The 22,988-nt window shown below is 39.8% G+C and overlaps 1 protein-coding gene across 1 annotated transcript in view; it reads right to left on the reverse strand.

The window, feature by feature from the left end:
* Positions 1-22,988, reverse strand: part of EIF2B3 (eukaryotic translation initiation factor 2B subunit gamma) — a 95,509-nt gene that overhangs the window by 46,701 nt on the left and 25,820 nt on the right. Inside the window, exon 5 of the mRNA XM_058808712.1 lies at positions 1,659-1,748. Within this exon, the coding sequence (XP_058664695.1) occupies positions 1,659-1,748 (90 nt within the window). The remainder of the gene's footprint in view (positions 1-1,658; positions 1,749-22,988) is intronic.

Consider the following 22,988-nt stretch of genomic DNA (forward strand, 5'->3'; position numbering starts at 1 on the left):
TATTTGTCATGAAGTGTCACAGAAAAGCAGCACTGCTTCAAAAAATAGTGAAAAAAGAGAATAAGCTCGCTATAAAAACAACAAAAAAACCCTCCTAGTCATACCTGCAAAAAGTCAGTTGTTTTCTTCTATGGGGATTTGAGGGCAACTAGTAAAGTTTTACTCTACTGGCTTTGGTTAATACAAGGCAAAATCCTGACTGACAAAGTCAAAAGTCTCACCAGTTTCCACTGAAATAGCATTAAAAAAAATTGAAATCTGAAGTTACTGCTATTTACACCTCTCTGAGTAACATATCTGACAAGGACCATCCTTGTCCCACAGATCTAAATTCAAAACCAGGGAAAAATAACTGAATGTGTGAAATGTCTAATATTCCAGATATGTCTAATCCCAGCAAAACTCGGTGCTAGGATTTCAAGAAATGAGTCCTACGTGCTGTATTATGACAAAAGAAAGTTGCAAACACTGCTTCATGCTACCACAGGAAGAACGAGAATTCCAAACCCTCAACAACTTTCTAAAATACACTAAATAAATGGTTTATTCCAGGTTTAAAGCATCTGCTGCTCCTGAAGCTCTTACCTTTCACAAGTTTCTGTACACAAGTGGGAACTAAAATAACTTGTACAATGCCCCTGTGTACCAAAGTGTTGGCTAAGCCTTATTCTTATGCGTGGTAAGGAACTGCCCTCAGGGTTAACACAGATTTTCCACTTAATTTTAACTCACTCACAGACCCTTATTCTGGAAGAGCTCCTTCAAGCATGTATCCAGCTGTATCACCAGATTTGTATATGGTCAAGACTAACATAAATCTCCCACCCTCAATGTTTTTTCACATGTCAGTTTATCTGCTAAGAAAATGTACTATGAACACAACACTTAGCCCCTGTATCTTTTATCTTACTTAAAAGGGTAGAAAAACTCTTGAGAACCCAGTGAGCATTCAGTATATGTAATGGGCATGAGAGGGCTATAAAAAGTCTAGGAACGGGACATAATTCCAAAACTGAACTACTTACTGTGAGGGGGAGTGTTCATTTGTTTGTTTTTAAAAGACAAACAGGGTTTTTTTTTGTCTGTTTCATGAAATATTATAGCTAAGATCCTTCTCCGCTTCCATAAATGGATGTTTTTCTTACTCTCAGTGGGTGGTCTCAGAGTTTTGACAGAGGAATATCACAAGCTAAAACATAGGATGCTACAGAGATAGCCCACCTGCAGTGGTGGTGGATGTGAAGGGGCAGAGGGAAGGTGATTGCAAAAGACCAAAACAGACTGTGGTGGGGGAAATCAAAGGTCAGAAATGTATTCACAAACCTAACAATAGGGAAGCCCTGGTAAAATGAGCAGCCAAAAAGAACAGATACATTAGAAAAAGAAGGAATGCATAAAAGGGACAAAAATGTTAGTGTTCACTTTTGCTGGGATTTTTGTTTTGTTTTGTTTTTTTCAAAAAGATCATAATAAGAGACTCAGACATAATTCTTGGCACTTCTTTTAGTATAGTTAAAATATTTTAAAAACTGGTTTCTTTTATATTTCTATTTTATGCTAGCTAATTAAATAGAAAAAAATTCCTTTAAAAGCTCTGGTGTAAATCATGGGTCAATGCAAACTGCTGCTACTACCTTGTGTGTTGCTTGGTTTCTTACCTGTTTTCTACCAGAAAGTCTACCACATATTTCTTCAGACAGTAGAGATGGGCATCCATCAGCCCTGTTCTGATGTGCATTCTGGGGTGCCTGGAAAAGAATAAAAAAGAGAATCATGGAGCTTTTGCATGGCTGTTTACAAGAACCTGACTTTGCAATGAGGTCAGGGGATAGTGACAAGTGTGCAAAGGTCTGTTCCTTCCCATGGAACAGGATTGCTGGAACAGAAGAGCTCAGGCTGCCATTATTGGGCTGTGTCTATAAACTTACACCTGCTGGCCCTGGGCTGATCTGCTGCAAAAGAAAACACCTCCTCCAAGGAGTCATTACTCCTGCTACATCTTCTCATGTAAGTGGAAATTGCACATTACTGGGCAGGAAGCCAAAGTAATGGGCCCAGAGTGCTAAAAGTTACAGTGGGTAATGTCAGGGTACAATAATTCAAAGCTTCTGGCTAAGTGCCTGCCTTAATATATATGCAAGGCTGGGCATGTTCTGCTAGCAAACACAACAACACTACTGTATTTTCTCCAACACTTCCTGGAGGGGAAGAGGGGAAGGAGATGGGGTCTGCTCACCTTTCTTACACTACACATTACAAATGATTGCCACAGCTCAATTACAAAGCACCTGGCTATCCAGCCCAGTAAGGTGGGAAAGATCAGCAAAACTCCCACTCATTATAAGCCAAACAGGGAAGTCTTTGCTTTTGGAGCAGTGTCAGGTTAATATTTCAGAACCTCAGGAATCTCTGGTAGCTTCAAAATTTTAAGAACAAAGTTTAAACCATAAAGACTCATTGACTGCTTCTATTGCTTCTCTTTATGCTTTCTCTGTCCTTGGGTAATGGAAACCCTTTTTAGAACCTGTTTCAAACCAGCTAGATATTTTAGGCCAATATTACTTTCTCTTCCACAAATCTGTGGCCTCATTTGAGACCATTTTGGCTGCCTGAACATTTGCCACTGTTCTCAGAACAAAAAAGCCACAAGAATATTTAGCCTTCAGATTAAAAAAGACAAAACATAACAACAGTCAGGGACTATGCTGAGCTGTTCAAGACATCCATAACTGCACTCACGGTCAGAGGCTATTAAGGAGAGAAATTTCAATCCACACCTGAAATTGTCTCTGTTTTCATTTTGCTTCCTTTGATGTCTGGATTTTATAATTAAGCTTGAATGAACATATTTATCAGTGTACTCTATCCAACTTGGTTTGCTTATTCCAGAACATGCTAAAGTCAGATGTTTGTGATCATGATCACTTTTATTATGCAGTTACCTCAGCAGAAGGATCACTCACAAATTGGGCATGCACATAAGTATAAACAGTAAACCAACACCACCACACCAAATATTTCTTAATACCAAAGTTACCAAGAACATCAGGTGTTCTAGTAAGACATTTTTCAGTGTATTTCTCAATTACTTCCTTGAACTACCAAAGTATTTAAGTCTTAACATTTCATGACTTTTGTGGCATTTCTCAAGCATGCCATTCAAGCTACGCATATTTTTAACTATAACAAAATTCTTGAAGTCCCATTTGCAAAAGGAAAGCTCCTATAATAGCAGTACAACACTTTGCAGTGAAGTATGTGGTACTAGAAAATGATATATGCACTTTCAGTAGATTACTTCATTAACAAAACATGAGCTCACCTAGCAATGCTCCAGTACTGATGTTATCAGTGGCCCAGATGTTGCTGTGGAAGGCAGCCCAAATAGCAATGTTCCTTATGCAAAGAGGATAGGGAATCCACTAATTTTAATGAGATCTTGTAGTTGGAAGTCAGCAGATTCCCTCCTGCTCTGCATCCTGAGAATGGTTTCCACTTTTTGTGTATGTGTGAGAGGGACAAATTTCCTATCTTCTCTGAGAAAGGTCCCTTTGTATTTATGTAATGAATATAATAGTTTACTGGGAAACTGAATAAATCAATGGAACAGGCAATAAACATGCAAACATAAAAAACGAGAGGCAAAAATGGGAGGAAAAAATCCAATTCCTAACCTGAAGATGACAAACAAGACAAAATTTCTTTAGTGCCAGAATGCCAGTTTTTTTCTCTTTCTATTCAAGATTTTTCATACACTCCCCCTTAAACACCAGGCAGAGGAAGGCTGCAGGGGCTAGGCATCAAGCAATGCTGTAAAACAGGAATTCCCCAGTAAATGCTGGTTCTGTGGCCAGTGTCTGTGTGGCTCTCACACACGCAGTCTCCCCACCTGCAAACTGGAATAATGCTATTTAGCTACACCACAGGACACTGAGGATTTGGGGCTGAAGTTTGTGTCTGCATGCAAGCATTGTACCAAGATTTTCTGTAGCTATGCAACTTTGTTACAAAGTTATACAAAATCGGTGGAAGTGGACAAATAGTAGCACAGTGCAATCCCAGCTCCTCAATCCCACACAAAACAACCCCCACAAAAAGCAGCCAGACAGAAGTAGTACTGAAACACCAGCCTGAGTTAGCTTTCAATGTAGAATATACTAACAATAATGGAACATCATGCTGGACAAGAGGGAGGTCTCACAATGAAATCCTCTAAAATACAGACCACCTAAGTGATTTGCAACAGAATAGTCCCATAGATTAATATTATAATCACAGCTTCAAAGGTCAAACAGGCAAGTTTGGGCACATGCATAAACAAAGCTGTGATTTCTGTAAACCAGGCTCAAGAAGAGAACAGCCACACTAAACCAGACTGATAAGAGCACTCTATCATAACAAGCCACTAAAGATGATGCTCATTTTCATTGACTAGTGCTTAAACCAGTTTATCTTCAGGTAAAAGCAAAGGAGCCAAATAATCTAACAGATAACAGCAAACCCCATCACCATTTCAAATGAGCATCTGGTTACTAATATTGAGAGCCATGCTCCCGTCTCATGCCTCTGATCTCCCACTCCATCAGCTAATCTTTACAACATATGAAAAATGAGCGTGTCCAAGAACAGCTGATACAGAGAGAATCAAATAACAAACAATGCAGGAGCTGACGCACCTAGACTTATTGCTCCGAGGGAGATAATACAGAAGGCTTTTAATTATATCATCAAAGCCAGAGAGAAGGTACTAGGAGGGGCTGGCTGCAGATGGTTAAGTGTTAATGAATGCCGGGTTGGGTGGTTTATCAAAAGAAAAAGACTGGATATGTATCTGAGAGGGTCACCCTTGAGATGAAAGTTGCAACAGCCATTGTTGGAGCTCTTTAATGAGGGAAGAATGTCAAATGTGTACCCTTTAAGAATCATACCAATTACTAAATGAACTTCAGTTCAATCTAGCAAATGTAATCAAGCACAAGTCATTAAAATACACAGTAAAACTCCCTTTGGTGCTGCCACTATAGTGTCTATTACTGTCTGTGCTCCCATGCAAGGGAGGGGGCTGCTCCCACTTACAAGCTCTGTGTGTTAACTGACAGCAGATTTTAGTCCTAATGATGAGGCACGGAGGGCTCCCTGGCAGAAAGCTGACAATTAGAAGGCTAGGAGAGATCTGTGGAGAAGTCAGGGAAAGATTAAAAGAGCAATTTCAATGTGTAAAATTAGCTTTTATTAGCACATAATTCCACAAAATCCTGACTCAGGATGAGAGTGCATAAAGGTCTGCAAGAGTCCTTAGAAAAGTCTGTGCCTGTAATTCCTGACACGCCATTGTGAAATAATAAGCAGTACTAACAGGATTGATGCATGCTTCATACATGGCATTGCTTTGAAAGTGGAGCCCAGAGCTTTTCTTTCCCTGATAACCCCCCTCAGGATTTCCTCCCTCAGGGAAATCAACCACTGATAGAGCAAACTTCCCTTGTTTAAAGGGAAGAAGTTGGACAATTGTTTCAACTGTAAACTAATTAAGAGAGATTACCACCAAGAGCTGGAGGTTCCAACCAGCTCCATACTCCCACTGACAGTGTGATAATGCCAGGCTGGGGTCAAAATCATAAATCTGAAGGGAGCACACACAATGCTTAAAGCCAAAAAGCCTCTCTACTAAGCATGGGATATTGCCACATTAACCTCACCACCTCACAAATAAACTAGCTGAGAAAGAGAAATCCCATGGCCTCCCTTTCCCTAACTTCATACAGCTGTTGACGGAAAATATGAAGGTCTTTAAATAAGCTCAAGGACCTGAGGCTGTCCGTACTCTAACACTAATCCAGGCAATGACACAATAAAAATCTAATCATACCTGCTATTAACCTGGCTCCTAAACCTACACCTGAATTACATCAGGTGGGCTCACGGGTATTAGTTAATCTTCCTCCCCATCCTTCCAAAGTAAATAAATAACAGCAAGCTATGTGCAAACTACGCATTCCAGACTTGCATCTTTTCTAACTAATGGCATGTAGCTCACACAGCCCATATAGCCAAACACTCTGTCACATTCTTCCTGTCCCCACACCATGAACTGTGCTCTTGCATGAAGCAGCGTGCGGTCCAGTTCAAACACAGTGCTGACCCCTGCCTGTCTGCAAGAACGTGGTGCTCTCGTGTTGATACAAAACCAGTGTACAGATCAACATGAAGAGAAGTCTCACAGCAAAAGCTGCCAGACCACCTTTAATGTCTCAAGCATTCCTGCTTTTAAAGGAAAAAAAAATAATCCCTAAATCGCATTGCTCATTTACGGGACAGCTCTTGGCTGTAAACTCACGAATAATAAAAGACCACTGTTACACTGGCTCTTCAAAAATCCCAGACACCTTATGACCTTAATTTTTTTTTTTTTTTTTTTTTTTTTTTTTTTTTTTTTTTTTTTTACGCAGTGCTTTTGGCCAAAAAGATCCCAAAGCACTTATCCCCATGAATGTCCCCACTGTGTGCCGGGGCTGCTTTGCCCACCGGTGAAATGCTGCCACCTCTGGGCTGCAGAGCCGCGGTGGCGGGGCCGGCCGGGCCCCTCCCGCTGCTGCAGGGGAGGGTGGGCAGAGGGGAGGCAGAGGATGCGACTTCTTGGGTGGGACTGCTCCGGTGCAGGCTGAAAAACACCCCAGCAAGGGGGGCCCAAGAGCTCAACACGGCACAGGCTACTATGAGGTGTCTCCCAACACATGCCATGAGCCCTGGACGCCCCTGAGCTCTGTTCCCCTCCCTGTACTTTTGTAACAACCTTATTTAAAAAGGCAAGAGGGCAAAATTTGCTTTGGTCCATGGAGGATCTCGCAAGGGAGGACAGGACACTGCAGTTCTGGTAACAACTACCCACCATTCATCTTCACAGCTGCTGCTGCTAAAGAGACACTGCACCAGAAATGGGAAGTACTTTCCAAATGAAAATGTTTTATTGATCTGGTGACCTAAGTTGCTTGAAAGCCTTCTGAATAATAAATATTTTTCACTTAAAACCTTCACCACATGCCATTTTTCTTTGTTGTATTATGTTATTAATATACCCATGAGACTATAATAAAAACTCTGAACTTACTTTTGACAAAAACATGCTGAAAACTTTTTGGTAAAGAAACTAACCTTCATAGAAAGCCAAAGATTAAATCATTTTCTCTAGTATAAAGAGTATAGGTTAGCAGTCAGAACTCAGGATCAATATTTGCTCAAGGTCAGTAATGGTTTAGAACAAGCCAGTGTGACCTCTCTGTAGAAAGAGTCATTTTCTTGGCAACAACGCTGTGTTTTAAAGTTAACATCTCTTGTGACGTTGATGCTGAAGAGCAAGGGTGCCAATGGCTGCACAGCCACCCCATCACATGAACCTATAAAAAATGTTTTTCTTCATCCTGCTACAGCTTTCCCATATGAAAACAAGAACAACAGCCACCCCAAGTCAGAGGAGTGCTCCGTGGGGGCTGCACAGCCACATTGCTGGATGTGCACGTGCATCCCCCTGGGAGCACAGCAGACACAGCTGCCTGTGAACGCACTTCCCTAAATTTGGTTCCAAGGGTCTTCTCTACCATACTGAGTGTGAACAGCTGTAGGAAACAACGCAGGGGCCAGGCTGCCCACAACACTACCACCCCTTTTCTCTTTCCCTGTCACTGGAAAAACAGAGTTCATGCAAATATTTTATACTAGACACTTTTATACTAGTACTAGGTATTCTGCTAGAATACCCTGATTGCTATGTATAAACTGGGAAAGCAAAAGAGAGAGACCAAAATGATAATAAGCCTGGAGTTTGGTGTGAACAGAAGAGAATACACTGTGAAGGAGGGCGGGGACTGCCAGAGACATTATTAATAGGTTTTACCCTTGAGCTCTGGCAGCTACTTGTTCTATACACAGAGGAAAAGGATTAATCAAGCCTTGCACGTAAAGGTTCTTTCTATGGTCTGCCAAAATATTTAAAGGGCTATATACAAAGTGCAAGCCTTATTATTATACACATTCAATGTAATCATCTTATGCTACAGTTAAGGCCAGGATGACAATAAAGTAGATTATTGTGGGCTATAACCAATTCAATTCCAACACAATGGGACATGGCTTAGTCACTTCGTTCAGATCTGGTGTTTGAGCTTATTTTTCTTATGCTGGGCTAAACTGTGATTTAAGAGATTTAATCGAGCTTTGGGAAATGCTTTCTTTGCTGAAGAAGGAGAAAGAGCTAGAAGTCTGCACCTGGCAACCCTAATCATTTCCAATTTTCAGCCCATTTTGCTTTCTGCTTCATGGAAATTCACCTTAGTAAATAACTGCTCCCTAAAATCACCAGGGCTGAAAGGATGACAACACTTCAGAGGAACAAGTTTTAGGAAAACAACTGAAGCTGGAGGATTGTGTAGAGACTACTGAAGAACAGCAGCTCCTGCTGATCCCTCCTACATCAGTTCCCTAAGGGCTAAGCAGCAGACATATATTTTTTTAAATCAAATAATTACAGTAAATGCATGGGAAACTGAATACTAGGTCAAAGCTGCAGGTCACTAGCAATATGTAGCTTAAACACAGCAAGGCTGACACAATCTCTTCATGCCACTGGCCTGGACTCAAAGGCAAATAAAACTGTACTTGCAGCATGAGCCTTGCATAACAAGGCTCTAAAGACCTACTGCACCTCCCAGGTGAGGTGGGTCCTACTTAGAATATACAATCTGCAAAATTTGGGATTTAAGGTAAGGGCATATCTTTGGGCTACTAAAATACATAGGCAGAAAGAAATTCTTCCTTCTCTAATTTTAAATTGCAAGCAAAACCATAAGCAAAAAAAGCCTCCAAAGTTGAAATAAGCATAAATGTTTCCCTTGTATTTCACAGGGCCCAGGAGCAGAGCAAATTGAAGTTGTCAAACACATCCCTTGTGTTTCCCACTGTGAGTTGCTGTTCAGGTACCTCATGAGAATCACCTACTTCTGCACCACCAGTTTATTAAAATTAAAAATCTCTCTTTAAACCTGTTGCTATGCATAGGACATAGGCTGATCACTCACTTCCCTTTGCTAGGATCTTTGCCTGACAAGCAAATGGGCTCTTCATGACAGAAGGTGCACCTTTGTGAGTCTTTCTGTAGAACATATCTGCATTCAAGAAAGTTAAATTTCACCAGACTGAAGAAAAACCTGACAAGAGCCTGACAGCAGGTCATTAGAGTTATAAGAAGACTACATGTTAGACAAAGCAGCATCTGGCTCCCACCAAAACTTACAGTCCAGAAAGCAAGAAGGCATTGAGCTTTGAGTCCAAAGATGGGGAAAATTTAAGTGTTTTTATTACCAAAATCTACTCAAATCCAGCCCAGGTAAATGCAGCCTTTCTGCCTTAAACCTGGCAATGCTAATTAAGTGAATTATACTTTGTTCCTGCTCCTTGATGGTCTGTAGCTTCCTTAGCTGATGCTTTGACCTGCGGGGTTTTTGTTGATTTTTGCAACTATTTCTTCTGCCTCAGTTTTGGTTCACAGTAAGTTTTTACTACCATATCTACTCACATCTCAATTCCACTGGAACCTCAACATTTAGCACTTGACATGGTAACCACTCTTCATACTGACTGCAAGTGTCAAAATATTCAATTAGGTAATGAGAACAGCTTCATCTCAGGCAGAATTAAAGTGGGCACAGAACTTGGCTCTGCAGCCACTGTGGAGGGAGTCTGGCTGTGACTGCCAGGGCACAGGCTGCTCCACACCTTGGCAGTGCTGTAAAGGTACATAAAACAAAAATACATGTTGAGGAAATTCTTCTAAGGAATCAGCACTCAGACTTCATGAATCCTGCTTTCCCACAAGAAAACAGAGGGGTTTCCTGACTGGGTTATATGAAGTCATGACTCAGCCTGGGTATTCAGATACACCCTCAGAGACATGATAGCTCAGATTTAAGGCAGCATCAGCCTTGAGCTGTGAGATTTCAGGACAGTGACAGAGCCATCAAAGCTTGGGACATCAACCACTACAGAGTACAGCCCAGTCCTGCTGTGAAACTCCCCAGGTGATACGGACATCACACAAGAAATACAGACATACTTATGCTCTTTTCTAGTTTAAAATAGCCTATACATTTTATCAACTAATATTTTGACAGTATCAAACAATAATTTAATTAAAGTAATGTCTTAAAATTAGCAAGTGTAACATTCTTTTTGCAGAGTGACAGCAGAATTGAAAGCCAAAGGAGAACTGAAGTCAGACTGAAGCCACTGACAGACATCACTCATCTTTTCAGCCCAAAAGAACCATATGATTACTTCTTTTAATAGTTAACTGGCATTTTACAAAATACTATTAGAAATACCATGGAATGAGGAATGTAAGTATCAGAGGGTAAAAAAAAAAGGAAAAAAGATACAAGATACAAGAAAGTATCATCACCACAAGATGACCTTAACATTCACCCAAAGTCTAAACTTGCATTTTTTTTAAACAAGTAATTACAGTGGTTACAATCACACTGGATTAGTTTCTGGTTAGACCAGATTACTCATGATTTAAAATTTTCAGACTTGTTAGTAGCTATAACAGAAGTTGCTGCTTCTTATTACTATTATTACTACAAGAAACTGAACCTACAACTAAAACACTTTCAGGAAGATGCTGAAGTTGGAGCTCTATAGCATTGAGCCCAGATGAACAAAAACATACTGCACTAAAGACAGAGCTGGATTTCCAAGAATCTCTCTCACTTTTCACCCCCATTAGTAGCACCTGAATAAAAGTTTAAGGTTGAGCTGGATGAATTTTGTTCCTTCGGAACAGTGATCATACAGCAATTAGAATACTGCAGAAGAAAATCCAGGTGAATTCAATGCAATGAGAAGGTACTTTGAGCAAGTTTCCTTCCTCCTCTGGAGCAGTTATTGCTGACTGAGAAACTTCACATACACTAGAGTGTTCAGCACATGCTAAGGTGGGAGCTGCCTTTATAAATAGTAGGCAAAAAACCTCCAAACAAACAACAAAAAAACCCCCAAAATACATTCTTGAAAGAAAAGTTGTCAGGACAGCTAATAAAACACTGTTCATCTGTGTATTTTCACAATTCCAGTATTAATTTTTGAAATTTTCAGCTGCAGTTTTGAAGTCCAGTTTTTGGCTAGAATTACCACATATTTTATTGCTATCACCCCAGCACATTACTTGTCTGAGATAGGGTGGCTTCAGCAATTAAATAGATAAGAGAAACATCATTAATCCAGGCTTCAGTGGTCCCTCACAGTTTAAAGCAGCGGCAGAGAACCATTTTCAGCACAGATCACAAGTTGGTATTGAAAAGCAAGTGAGAAGACAGCAACTGAATCCTCTGTTGTTTATACCACCTGGGCAGTGAGTTTAAACCTCACAGCCTGGAAGCAATAAACTGGCCATGGCAAGTACCAGAGCTCAGCTGTTCCATCATTTGCTCTTAGAAGAGCTCTCTATACAAAAACCAGAGCAGCAACAAATCCAGTCCCTGTCCTTTGCAAGGCTAAACTCATGGTAGGACAATTGCCTCATCTTGAAACATTTAGCCTAACAGAAAGAAATGGGTAGTGGATGACCTGAAGATTATCATTTACAATTTTACATCAACCTCAGATACTATTAAAACAAAACAACTTTTATTCCCTTCTTGCTTGGAAAAGACTGGGACCATTCTGTCTGTGGTCGTAGACTGTTTCAGTATTATCCAACTGCATAAACGAAACTAGTGTCAAAATTAAGTTTTAAATGGCTTGAGGTTTATAGGAATTAAAGAAGGAAAAATTAAATTTGAAACTCTGCTTGTTTACTAGCACTAATTAAATATGCCAGATTTCTGGGCAAGCTTCCTAGCCTGTGGCTACTACGTTACTGGCTTGTAAAACAGTCAACAAGTGCATGAGTACAAAGCACAAATACAATAACAGATTTCGTGTACAGTCCTGCCCTTAGTTTATAAAGAAAAAAATGTATTAGAACCAATCTGTAACTATAAAGCCCTGTGCTAACCCTCTAGACTGTGCTAGTAACATTAAAAAGGCCCAAGTCTACAATGGCTGCTTTTGCAGAGACAGTTAAAAATGTAAACACAGAGAGAGGTAAGAAGCAATAAATACAACAAAAATTAACAGGAAGCCTTAAAAGACCATGAAGAAGCCAAATTTTTACTTTTAAAAATTCCATGCTTCTGGGCTCTGCTCTCAAAATAATTTGCTATTAAAAATAAAAGGGAGTTTTACCACTGCAACAGAAGAGGTGGGTCAGATTCTTCACACCACAGAAGCTGCACTCTTCACAAATAGATTTTATTAATATATTGGACTTCGCTAGCAAATAACTTTATTCTGGAAAGCTGGAATTGCACATTTAATGGGAGAATGGACCAGATCTTCAAGTGTACAGTCCTTCACATTCTGTACTTTTAAGACAGGTAATATCTTTGTGTTCTACATTTTAAAGGAACCAGCATAATGAGCTCATAGTCTGTGAGGAAACTACAACAACCAAGAAACAACAAACTGAAGCCAATCTCAGAAAAAAAAAGGAGTCTCTGGGAACAGAACAAAATGCAGTGGCAGTTGTATCACCCTTAAGTAGGTAGAGAAGGAAGGAGGGACAGTAAGAGCCCATCAGCTAAACTGTTCTTTGCACACCCTTCTTTCAGAAAAAGCTCCAAATTTACTTTCTGTGCCTGAAGCAGCTGTTTCTACAAAAGCAGCAAACAACTCTTAATAAAAAAAAACACTTGTGGACAATTTGCTGCCTTGACAGCTTTAACGTGAAAAGCCTTTCACAGCAACTCAAATTAATGGGTGTTCCCACTGTACAGTAGTCCTGCTCAGCTTTAAGGAAACCAGGAATTATGCTTCAATAAAAATTCAGCCACGCAAATATTCTGCTGTAAAAAGAGGCATAAACATATAAGTCTTCAACTTCCAGAATCATGTACATGAGGCAAAGGGAAATGATATAAAAATAACCAGGCTTTTGTTTACATCTCTGATTTAGAAGAGCAATTCCAGAAACTAAATTGCTTCCACAGAGGTATTGATTTAATTAGTCTGCATAGCATGCTTTATTTGTGTTCAGACCTCTGACGTACATTGATAAAAAAAGAAAAAAAAAATACACAGTGGACACACACAAAATAATTGCCTAAACTTTTCTATGCCAGATGCAGGTAGGAATTCTCAAACACACTTTCATGGGCTCTTCCCTACATGCAAATGATCCTTTTTTAATATACACAAACTATGCATGTTTTCAATTAAAAACATGACTGGATTGATTGGATCATATATTTTTGCAAACCAGCCAAAAATCAAACACAAACTGAAGCCATGAAGGAATTTCTGGAAGTACAAACCATTCTACAGTTCTAATTCTGGCAAGGAGAAACACCTCTCATTTTCAAACAATACTAGAACTGACATCAGTGCACAAAAATATGCTGTCATTCAGCAATGAAATAACTACATTAATGAGCAGTGTTCAGAAGCCTAAAAATCCCTAAGTGGTCAAAATCTTAGCTTAGCAAATGATAGCCCACTATGATCAAGTAACAGCAGAACACTGGCTTCTTGCTTTTTGGTAACTCCTAATCTCAATTTTGGGTCCTACTATTCAACAGGATGACAATGGTCCTCAGAGATGTGAACAATGGATTCTCTTTAGGACACAAGCAGTGGCAGGGAGGGTGACAATTTTGTTTAAAGTAACAAACAGGACTACTAAGAATGGGCTCTCATACACCTTTTTTTCCCCACTGCATTTTGATCCCCATGAGTACAGATATTGCTTATCCTTCCTCACTACAGATGTAAAAGCCAAAATATCCCAGAGTTTTGGGAATGAAATTCAGCTATGTATGTAAGTAAGACATTATTCACTTTTAGAGACAATATCCAAGTTCAAGTCAGTGCCTACCTTGAATGAATACTTCTGAATTTCATAAATTTTTCTGCTCTTTATAACCTCATCTAATTTTCCCTATGCACACAGCACGCAGCAATCAGGGATCAACAATTCTGACACAGAGAAGTCAGATCAGCCTTTGCAAAGACACAGCCACAACACCTTTCCCTGGTGTACACTGCAGTTCCCTTCAACTCTCCTGTGTGCACAGCATCCAGCTGGTGCGGCCTCACATCACCTTCCCAAAACCCCTGCTCATTTCAAGCTTTTGGATGCTGAACAATTTGGTTCAGCTTTCACCTCTTCACCATACAATAACTTTTCAGGCACTGCCCAATGATAAAAACATTCACAGGTCAGTGTATCTAGAACTTAGGAAACAGCCATATCCTAAGATACCATATCCTAAGACTCTGGGTATTTCCACTGAGACATGCATTAACACTCATGGCCAATTTTTTATTGCCATTGGAAGAGCAGTGAAATCAGCAGTAGATATGCAGACATATGGCAGGTAGCAGACTGAAGCCTTCCAGAAGTCTTGACTGGAACTTGTGAGTCACTTCCACTGTGAACACAACACGTTTCCATGTACGAAAATTAAGAGGGCAAAGCATAGATATCAAAGTAAAACGAACTTTTAAATTATTGTGCTGCAGTTTGCAATGATCTTTCACTCATACTCAGTACCAGACACTTTTCTCATACTGACAAGTTCATAACCTTTCATCCACTGCGTCCAAAATAGCGAATCAATCAGCTAGAACTTGAAACACTGAAATGCAGGAGCAGGTAAAGTGACAGATTTCATTGCAGCAGGCTACTGAACTGCAAGGTTATTTCAGCTCTGGAGTCTGGCATTTCTGCTGTTTGTGGCATTCTTGATTTACTGGTACATTATAACTTTGTTTATGCACACAACCTTAATGAAGCCACTATTCAGTAGGGTGGTATCACTTTGTTTTATTACCATAAAATGTCATTCAGAAAGCATTCAGTCTTTCTGTTTATGGGTAAAACTGACAAGAGAAGAAGTAGATCATACACAGCTGCCCAAATCAACTGGGAAGGTGTTTTACAACAGATTGCTTGCAAAAATATCTGTCAAGTTTTTAAAATGTTTAGGAGAAATGAAAGCAGTTAGTCTTCCAGGCCTTCATATGTGATAGGGGTATGGTCACCCCTATCACATATGAAGGCCTGGAATCTACATAATATCCTGAGCATTGTAACATTTTTTTCTAACAACTATCAAGGAATACAAAAAAATGCTAAAGTCTGTTTTTTTTCCAGTATGCTTCCTGCATATAGCAACGTAAATCAGAGAACACATAGAATCCTGTGTTCCAAAGTTACACTACAATGGGAGTACATCTAAAACAAACACATGCAAAGGCCATATTCCTTAAATCTGAAATATATACTATTTTCTCAAAGGGTAAGATATAGAAAAACATACCAGCAAGCACCAATTTGTCTCACTGATCTATCCCCTCAATAGCCAGAGGCTACTTTTAAGTATGCTGACTTAACACAGGAATCTGAATTGTATAAATCAATGTCTCAATTAACATTTTGTTTAGGAAGAGTTACAGAAGAAAAACAGAATGTAATGGTTTGCTAGCATAGTGGCTCCAGAGGTCTGGGACTGTGTGCAAGAAGAATGGAGCTGAATGTGGGAAGGGTCCATTATTCTTTCAATAGTGTCTGGTGCTGCAAAGTATGCACTTGCATACTTTCCTACTGGAAAAGCTTAAGTCTTCAGTAGCTCCTTGGTCTGGGAAAATGGCAGGCACCCAAATGCTAACCCAGGGATCTAGGAACAAGATCTACCTGAAGAACAATATTTTTCAAGTGGCCTTAGAAGTGAAAAATGGCCATAAAAAGAAGTCTCATTTCCCAAGGGATTTTATTCCTTCTGTCTGGCTGCTGTTTGTCAGGTGCCGTTCCCCACACACATCCTCAGCACATTCTAAAGCAAGAATGGAGTGAGGGCCTCTCTAAAAATAATCACACTTGCTGAAAGACCAGCCCTGCATAAATATCTCTAACAACAGTACAAACAGAAATCAGACTTCTTGCCCAATACTTAAGTTGAAATTTATGGCACCACTGGCCACGATTCTGTTATTACTATTCTACCTGGCTAAGGCTCAAAGTCACAGAAGTGGGAATTTCAGAGGTATTTTCAGAAATTATGTAGCTCATCTGGGGGGGAAAAAAACAACAAAAAAACTTACTTAGTTCTCCAAAATGCTGTACCAATGCATCAGTGAACAAAGCTATATATTACACATATATGTATACATATATGAACACATACACCATAAAGATGGGACAGAGAAGTTAAGGACACACACAGCCTCTGAAATTATATTTAATGCTACACCTTGGGAATAATAAAGCAAAAGGGGGGAAATAAAATCAAAGGGAATACTAGAAGACAGTCTCTGGTGCTCTTGGAAATTTCACCAGCTGCCGGATGATTTATATGCAAAAAAACTAGAAGTTGAGCTTTAACTTAAATTTCCCTGCTTTCTTACTGGTTTGCTTCCAACCCTAGGAGTTTAATTAAAGTCCATCAGCCAAATTTTTCTGAAGGACGTAAGTTATTCCTTTTTAAAATCTTCCTGTACTAACTAACCCAGATTTTTTAAACTTTTGAGCTTTCACCAACCTAATTATGAATACATACACCCTCATTTTTAAGAAGGTTAAAGAATTTCAAGATGATCAACCCAAGAAATACCAACAGCTGCTGCTGGCCAATATGTAGGTATGCAGGTACATGCAACTTATACTAAAATGAGTAATGGGGCAAGATACAGCATTCTGTATTGCCAGTTCACATGTCAATATCTAACAGCTACCTCCTCTTCATTCTTAACAGAGTACATAGTATTTGGTGACTGGGGAAAGAGAGTTCTACAAGAAATCTCCAGGAAAAGTGGATAAGCAGTTTTACTGCTTGTAAAAGGAATCTCTCTCTCATCTTCTCTAGCTTTCTCTAGGGAAATGGTGCAATAAATTTGATGAAGAAAGGAAGGATTTAAAGCCAGAGAAAATTAGGATTTCTCAAAGCAGAAACATGCTGCCCTTAGGAATAGATCTCCACTATTTACTTGATCTACTGGAAGAACTCCTGGGGAGCATGTCTTAGCAAGAGAAAGGAAAGTTTGCTATGCTCTTCATTTCCTGTGTAATTCCAGAAACTGCCAGCACAATGCTGTTTGGGGAGAACCACACTACAGCTATTCAACGGGGAATTCGGCATTGTATTCTGAATGAATGGAAACTTTCTCAAAGATATATATTTGCTGCAACTAAAGTAGAATGCAAACCCAGTAAGGATGTGAGCCCCTATACACCTTCAATCAGCTAATTGCAAATTGTGACTCTTTCCATTATGACTTTCGCAATTCTTCGCAGTGCGAAACATCACAGTAAATCACCCGGGTTAGAGTTCACAGGAGCCACAAACTAAGTGCAATAAATCAGCACTAAAAATATTATGCAACTGACTGCAGTTCAGCTGATACCAAGTGTAGCTAATTTAATGGAGAGGCTATTATTTTTATGTGTCCTTGCAAGTTAGTGATTTGGGTCTCAGTGACCAGGATAAAGGAAAGGCTCCGAAATCTGGATTTCTTGGAATAAACTAGATTAATGGTTCCCTGCAAAATCCCCAGGGGTATTTCCCTCCTGCCACTGCAAAAACCTTCTGCTAAGTATGAAAATTTAAAGGACTGAAAATGCATCAGTAACACAGAACAGTAAGAGAACCACAAACTTTGGCTGGGTTCATGAGCCAGAACCTCATCCCCAAGCAGAATCAGACCTTTTAACTGAAGAGGAACAGTCACATGCCTCATTTCACCCTTACTTTGCTTTAAACTAGGCTGTTTCCTCCCCCGCCATATTCCACATTGGCTGATAAATTCCCCAACGGCGGGTGTTAACTAACTCTGCATTCCAGTCTGCTCTGCGTCATGGAGTTCCACATCCCCCTGATGAGGAACACATGGCGGACATGTGCTAGGGGAGAGCCTGACAGCGCTCGCACAAGCAGGGATAACTCCTCTGACCTTTGGCTTTTTCCTCTCTGTACCATCCAACTGCACAATGAGAACTCTGTGCCTCTCTGTCGCCTACTGGTCACTCCAGGATCATGGACACAGCTGAAACCCTGACATTCCAACAGGCAGCTACACTGAATACACGTTGTGGCTGAAAATCTACGTTGAAAGCAAGCGATTGATCGTTCTGTGTCTCTGCCCTACACAAACCATCCAGAGGAATTTTCAACCACACAGGTTACATCTGGATCAACTGGGGTAAGTATTTCACAAAAAGAACTATGGTTATGCTTCCTCATGAACTCTGTGAAATAAGGTAACTCACAGCCTTGCTAAAAAGTAAACAGTGGCAACTGTACTAAAGCATTAAGATGTCTTTCTAAAACGAACAGACCATTTATCATCTTTTTAGGACCTGAGCCTGGCTTAGAGTAACAATGAGCTTCAACTTCAGTGCTGTCCAGACTGAATGACTCATGCAGAGTACTGCATTTACCAAGTCACATGGACTCGAGGGTGTCCAAGCAATACAGTCATCCCTTCCTCCTTTGAAACCTCTGAAAAGTAAAACCCAATCTCAGGCTAAGTGCTGGTCTGAGACCGCAGCAGACAGACAGACAGACAGACAGACAAATGACTAATGGCAATCCATGCAACATACATTTACTGCCCATTAGAAACCAAATGCTGAGCCTCAAGCTCTCTGCTTTTAGTCTTATGTGTACTAGAACACTGGCCAGAATCCTGCAGTAAAATGAAAGCCATTGACAATAAGCCTTTCTATAACTACACTCAACAGAAGCTCCTGCTAATATTCCAGATTCTGCGATTCATGACCTCTTACCTGTACAAGCTGTCAAGACACAGCATGACCTTTCTTTTAAAAACAGGACCTGGATATGCTGCACCTTCCTTTCAACCCCCCACCAATGTATGAATAAAATAACATGGCAGCAGCAAGAACATGGAAGCAACAGTATTAAAATCAGTAACAGCACTATGTTCTTTAAAATATAAAGTGAATGTTTCATGAACTGCTTTTATACTATGTTCACATTCATTGTACAAGTGTAATATATAAAAGCATCAAATTAAAGAGTTTTCATGATACTTTGCTAGACTCATTTTAGAAATAGTAAATAATTTTTTTAATACTCCATTCCTGAAATTAAAGGCTACACTCATCCCCAAGAAATTTACAGAAAAAGCAGATGAAGTAGAGTGAAGTTTAAATGCATAATAAAAAGGGCAAACTTTCTGAGAAAATGAATGCCTTCTAGCTACAGCAGCTACTCTTAGTGAGCTGAGAAACTAAACAGGCATGCAAATCCTACTCACGGCATCCTGAGAACATCTACTCCATACTCATGTCTCAAACAACAACAACTCTTGTGTCAGTATATTTTTCTCAAGTGCTCAGCAAAACCCTCTTTTCTAAAGAAATATGATTGAACATTTTTAAAGTGTGATTATAGTTTGAGAAGTTAGTGTATAAAAGTCACACCCTTTTATTCAATAGACTTATTCCCCTGGTTTTGATTCAGTCACATCCATTTGCTTTACTGGCTAAAATAACTTTTTACAGCTTTCTAAATTCCTATTAGTACTGTGAAACCAATTCAATTCTGGGAAGGGGAACCAGATTCTTTTCTGGCTTATGCATCTGTAAAAGGATTATTACCTAAATCAACACATACAATTTCTATTTTTTGATAGAGGAGACAGAAAGAATGTTACTTATTTTCTGGATGATAGTCAGAAAAATTTTATTTTTATTTGCGAGAAGACCAGACCTGGACTAACTGTAAGAGGAGATTTGGATCAAAGAAAAGACATCACTCTATAGAGGTCATATTTAGAGAAAATAAGTTATATCCAACAACTTTCTATGGTATTTCTCAAAACACCACTTGAATGCAAAGGAAACTTAGTCAGAAAACTTTGCTAAGAGTGAAAACTCCTGATTTTTCAAAGAGAAGACCACCACCAAAGCTAGGATGTGTATTCCTTCTGTAGGCAGCTAAGACCAAAGAGTTTTTGCTCCCTGGTCTGTCCTGAACTGCTCCTCAGGATTTTTCTATTGAGTTGCATTATTGGATCCCCCTCTTCCCTGCCAGTGGCACTGCTTGTGGGGACATCTCCCAAATGCACAAAGAAAAGAGAACCGAGTTAGCAAAGTCCTGCTATTTAATCTATCAAAAGTCATAAAGTATTTTTGACACATGTGGCTTATGGAGTTCTCAACTGTATGTCCAGCTGGGCATAAGCTCAGGGTGCTGGCCCCCTTCACCAGCACAGCTGGATCTGGTACAGGACATCTGCCCATGATTCAGTTTAGGATGCTTCATACTGTAGAGCATCTGCCTATACCAGTGTCATTCTCAGCTTTTCTAATGGAAATATATTATAAAAGAGAAAATGAACCACCACAGGAGCAGCAGAGTATTTCAGAGATGCCAATTTCCCAAGAACAACAGTTTTAGAGAGCAGAAACATTAAGGAAGTTGCAGCATGCTTATATATGATTCACTTATTTAAAACCAATTATCAGCAGGAAAAAAAAAAAAAAAAAAAAGAGAAAAAGGATGATATCCCAAGGCAGCAGAAAGGAAATCAAGTGTATCAAAGCTGTTTCTGAGCTCCCTTTACCTACCTACTTGGCAATGCTGACTTTTGAAATTATACTACACCATTCATTTTTACTTTCATGATGCAAGGAGAAAAGGAAGGAAAAACTCCCCAATCTTACCCCCTCTTTTTACTAAATTACCTTAAAAACAGATCTGCATTGTTACTTCAAGGTTACTAATGTTAGTACTGTATATATTTATAGATGAGGTATTCCTTTCTGTCTGAAGCACATGAGGTAATAAGTAGCTGGAATTGTCATGGTGATTTATTAACATATTCTCTAGGAGAAGCCCTGCACCTGCATCTGTGCAGACAGAACACCCACGAAGGCTGAACTCACCCCTACACAGCCCACAAGATCTTAAAAGGAAATGCTCCAAATTTAGACCTGCTCCAACAGGTGTCTTTTACTGTTTCACTTTGCATGACCATAAATATCAGAGGTGGAGCAAAAAGCTCCCTGTCCATTGTAATTGTGCTTTGAAAACAAATACCTTTGCCCCCTCCCAAAGCAGAGGCAGCAGCTATGGAATTCTCATCATTTCCTCACTCCTTCATCCTGTCAAGACCCAAGTCAGAGAGATGTCACCGGCAAAACCAGGCTCCAGAGATGAGCACATAACTTTATTTTTTTCTCTTCAAAGGGCCCTAAGCTGGCTCTGAAACATCCCCAAACTGTATTTCTTTCATTCTAGTATCTCATCTTGCAGCTATTTGCCAAAGTGAATGACATGCACAGGCTGTTCATGGCTTTTTATAAGCTCTCATTACCCAAACAGGGAACCATTTCCTTGAAAATGCTTTCCCCAGCAGCATTAGTCTCTCTAGGCACCACCAATAAATTTGTCTTTTGGCTCAGCCTGTTGCACTCCAAAACGTGCCTGAATAGAAGTATTTGATATTGTTTTCCACTTGTTTACTGAAGGAGGATGCTACCTGTGGGACTTGTCATCAGGGTGATTAACAGCACAGGGAAAATAAAAGATAATTTTACCCGCCAAGTTGAAAGCTTTGCCAGACTTGCTCTGGCAAGCAAAGAGCAAAATCCAGACTCCTTTCTGTGGTGTAACAAGGAGATGCAATCCCAAACCCAAAATGGCTATCCACGACTTACAAAACCACAACACAAATCAAAATAACTAATCTGGAAAAGAAATCCTAACCAAACTGAGAAAGAGAATAATAGGTTACACCATGAGCTTAGAAATTCCACTAAAATGTTTCATTCTGTAACACTTCCACTACAAAACACCCAGGTCAAGAGCAAATAAATATTTAATACTCAAAAGGTACTCAGGAGAAGGTGTGTTTTCCCCTGTCCCTCCTCACCAGCTGCTCTTTTATGGCAGGAAAGTGAAGAGCATGAAATCCAATGATAGGAAGAAGGCAAAGGTCAGGAAAAAGGTTTTTCTTCAAGGATTTAAATTAGCCTTCTACAGTTTTGTGTGTTTTGTCAACACAACTTCCCTCCTGTGAGGAGGGGAAGCCAAAGGGCCTTTGAACCATTTCTGTATGGGGTCTAGATTTTTACCAGTAACAAGATTCCTAGCTTTAAATAAAAGCTCATCTTCCCTCTTCCCATTCCTTTCACCACTCCCTCCCTGTCCCTCCTTCCACTCCCCTCCTTAAAAAGAGACAGGAAAAAGAAAATAGACAAAGGATCTGAAGAACAAAACAAGCACTGGAGGAGTTCTAGAGTTCATGTAACGAGACCACTATAGCCCTTCAAAGGGACCATTAAAAGCAAAACAAACAAAAGCAACACCCTCAAGATGTCTATTGTATTTTACAGAGGAACAAATGAGTGTACTGGAAATTCTCCCACCATCTTGCCACAAAGTCTGTTATTTCATCAAAACAAAGTCCAGAGATCAAGAAACAGCCAATATGGCAGCTGAAAGTCAGTCACATCAAATGATCCATGAAGAAAATGAGATAGGGCTTACTTTTTTTTGCTTTTTTTTCTCTTTCTTTAGTATGATGTATTAAAAAAGTCTTCAAAGACTGTTTCAAGAGTTGCTTTTGTTTCTCACATGAGAAAATCAGGGGTTGAGCAGGTCTAGACAACTCAGTGGTTCAAACATCATTAGCTGCCAACACTTTGTCTTCCTAGAGCTCCCACAGTTGTTGTTACCCTGGATTTGCCTGAAATGAAATTACTTGATTTCCATATATATTTTGCTTCCCTCAGAGCTTCCCAAAGATGGCAGCTGCAGGACAGAGAACACACAAACATCCACAGTTGGTGGTTTCAGCTGTCAGAGGCTCATCCACATGGGTACTGACCCAATACTTCTGCTTGATACTTCAAAGCATCATTTTTATTCATT

Source organism: Ammospiza caudacuta, chromosome 7 (genome assembly GCF_027887145.1).
Source record: "Ammospiza caudacuta isolate bAmmCau1 chromosome 7, bAmmCau1.pri, whole genome shotgun sequence".
NCBI lineage: Eukaryota > Metazoa > Chordata > Aves > Passeriformes > Passerellidae > Ammospiza > Ammospiza caudacuta.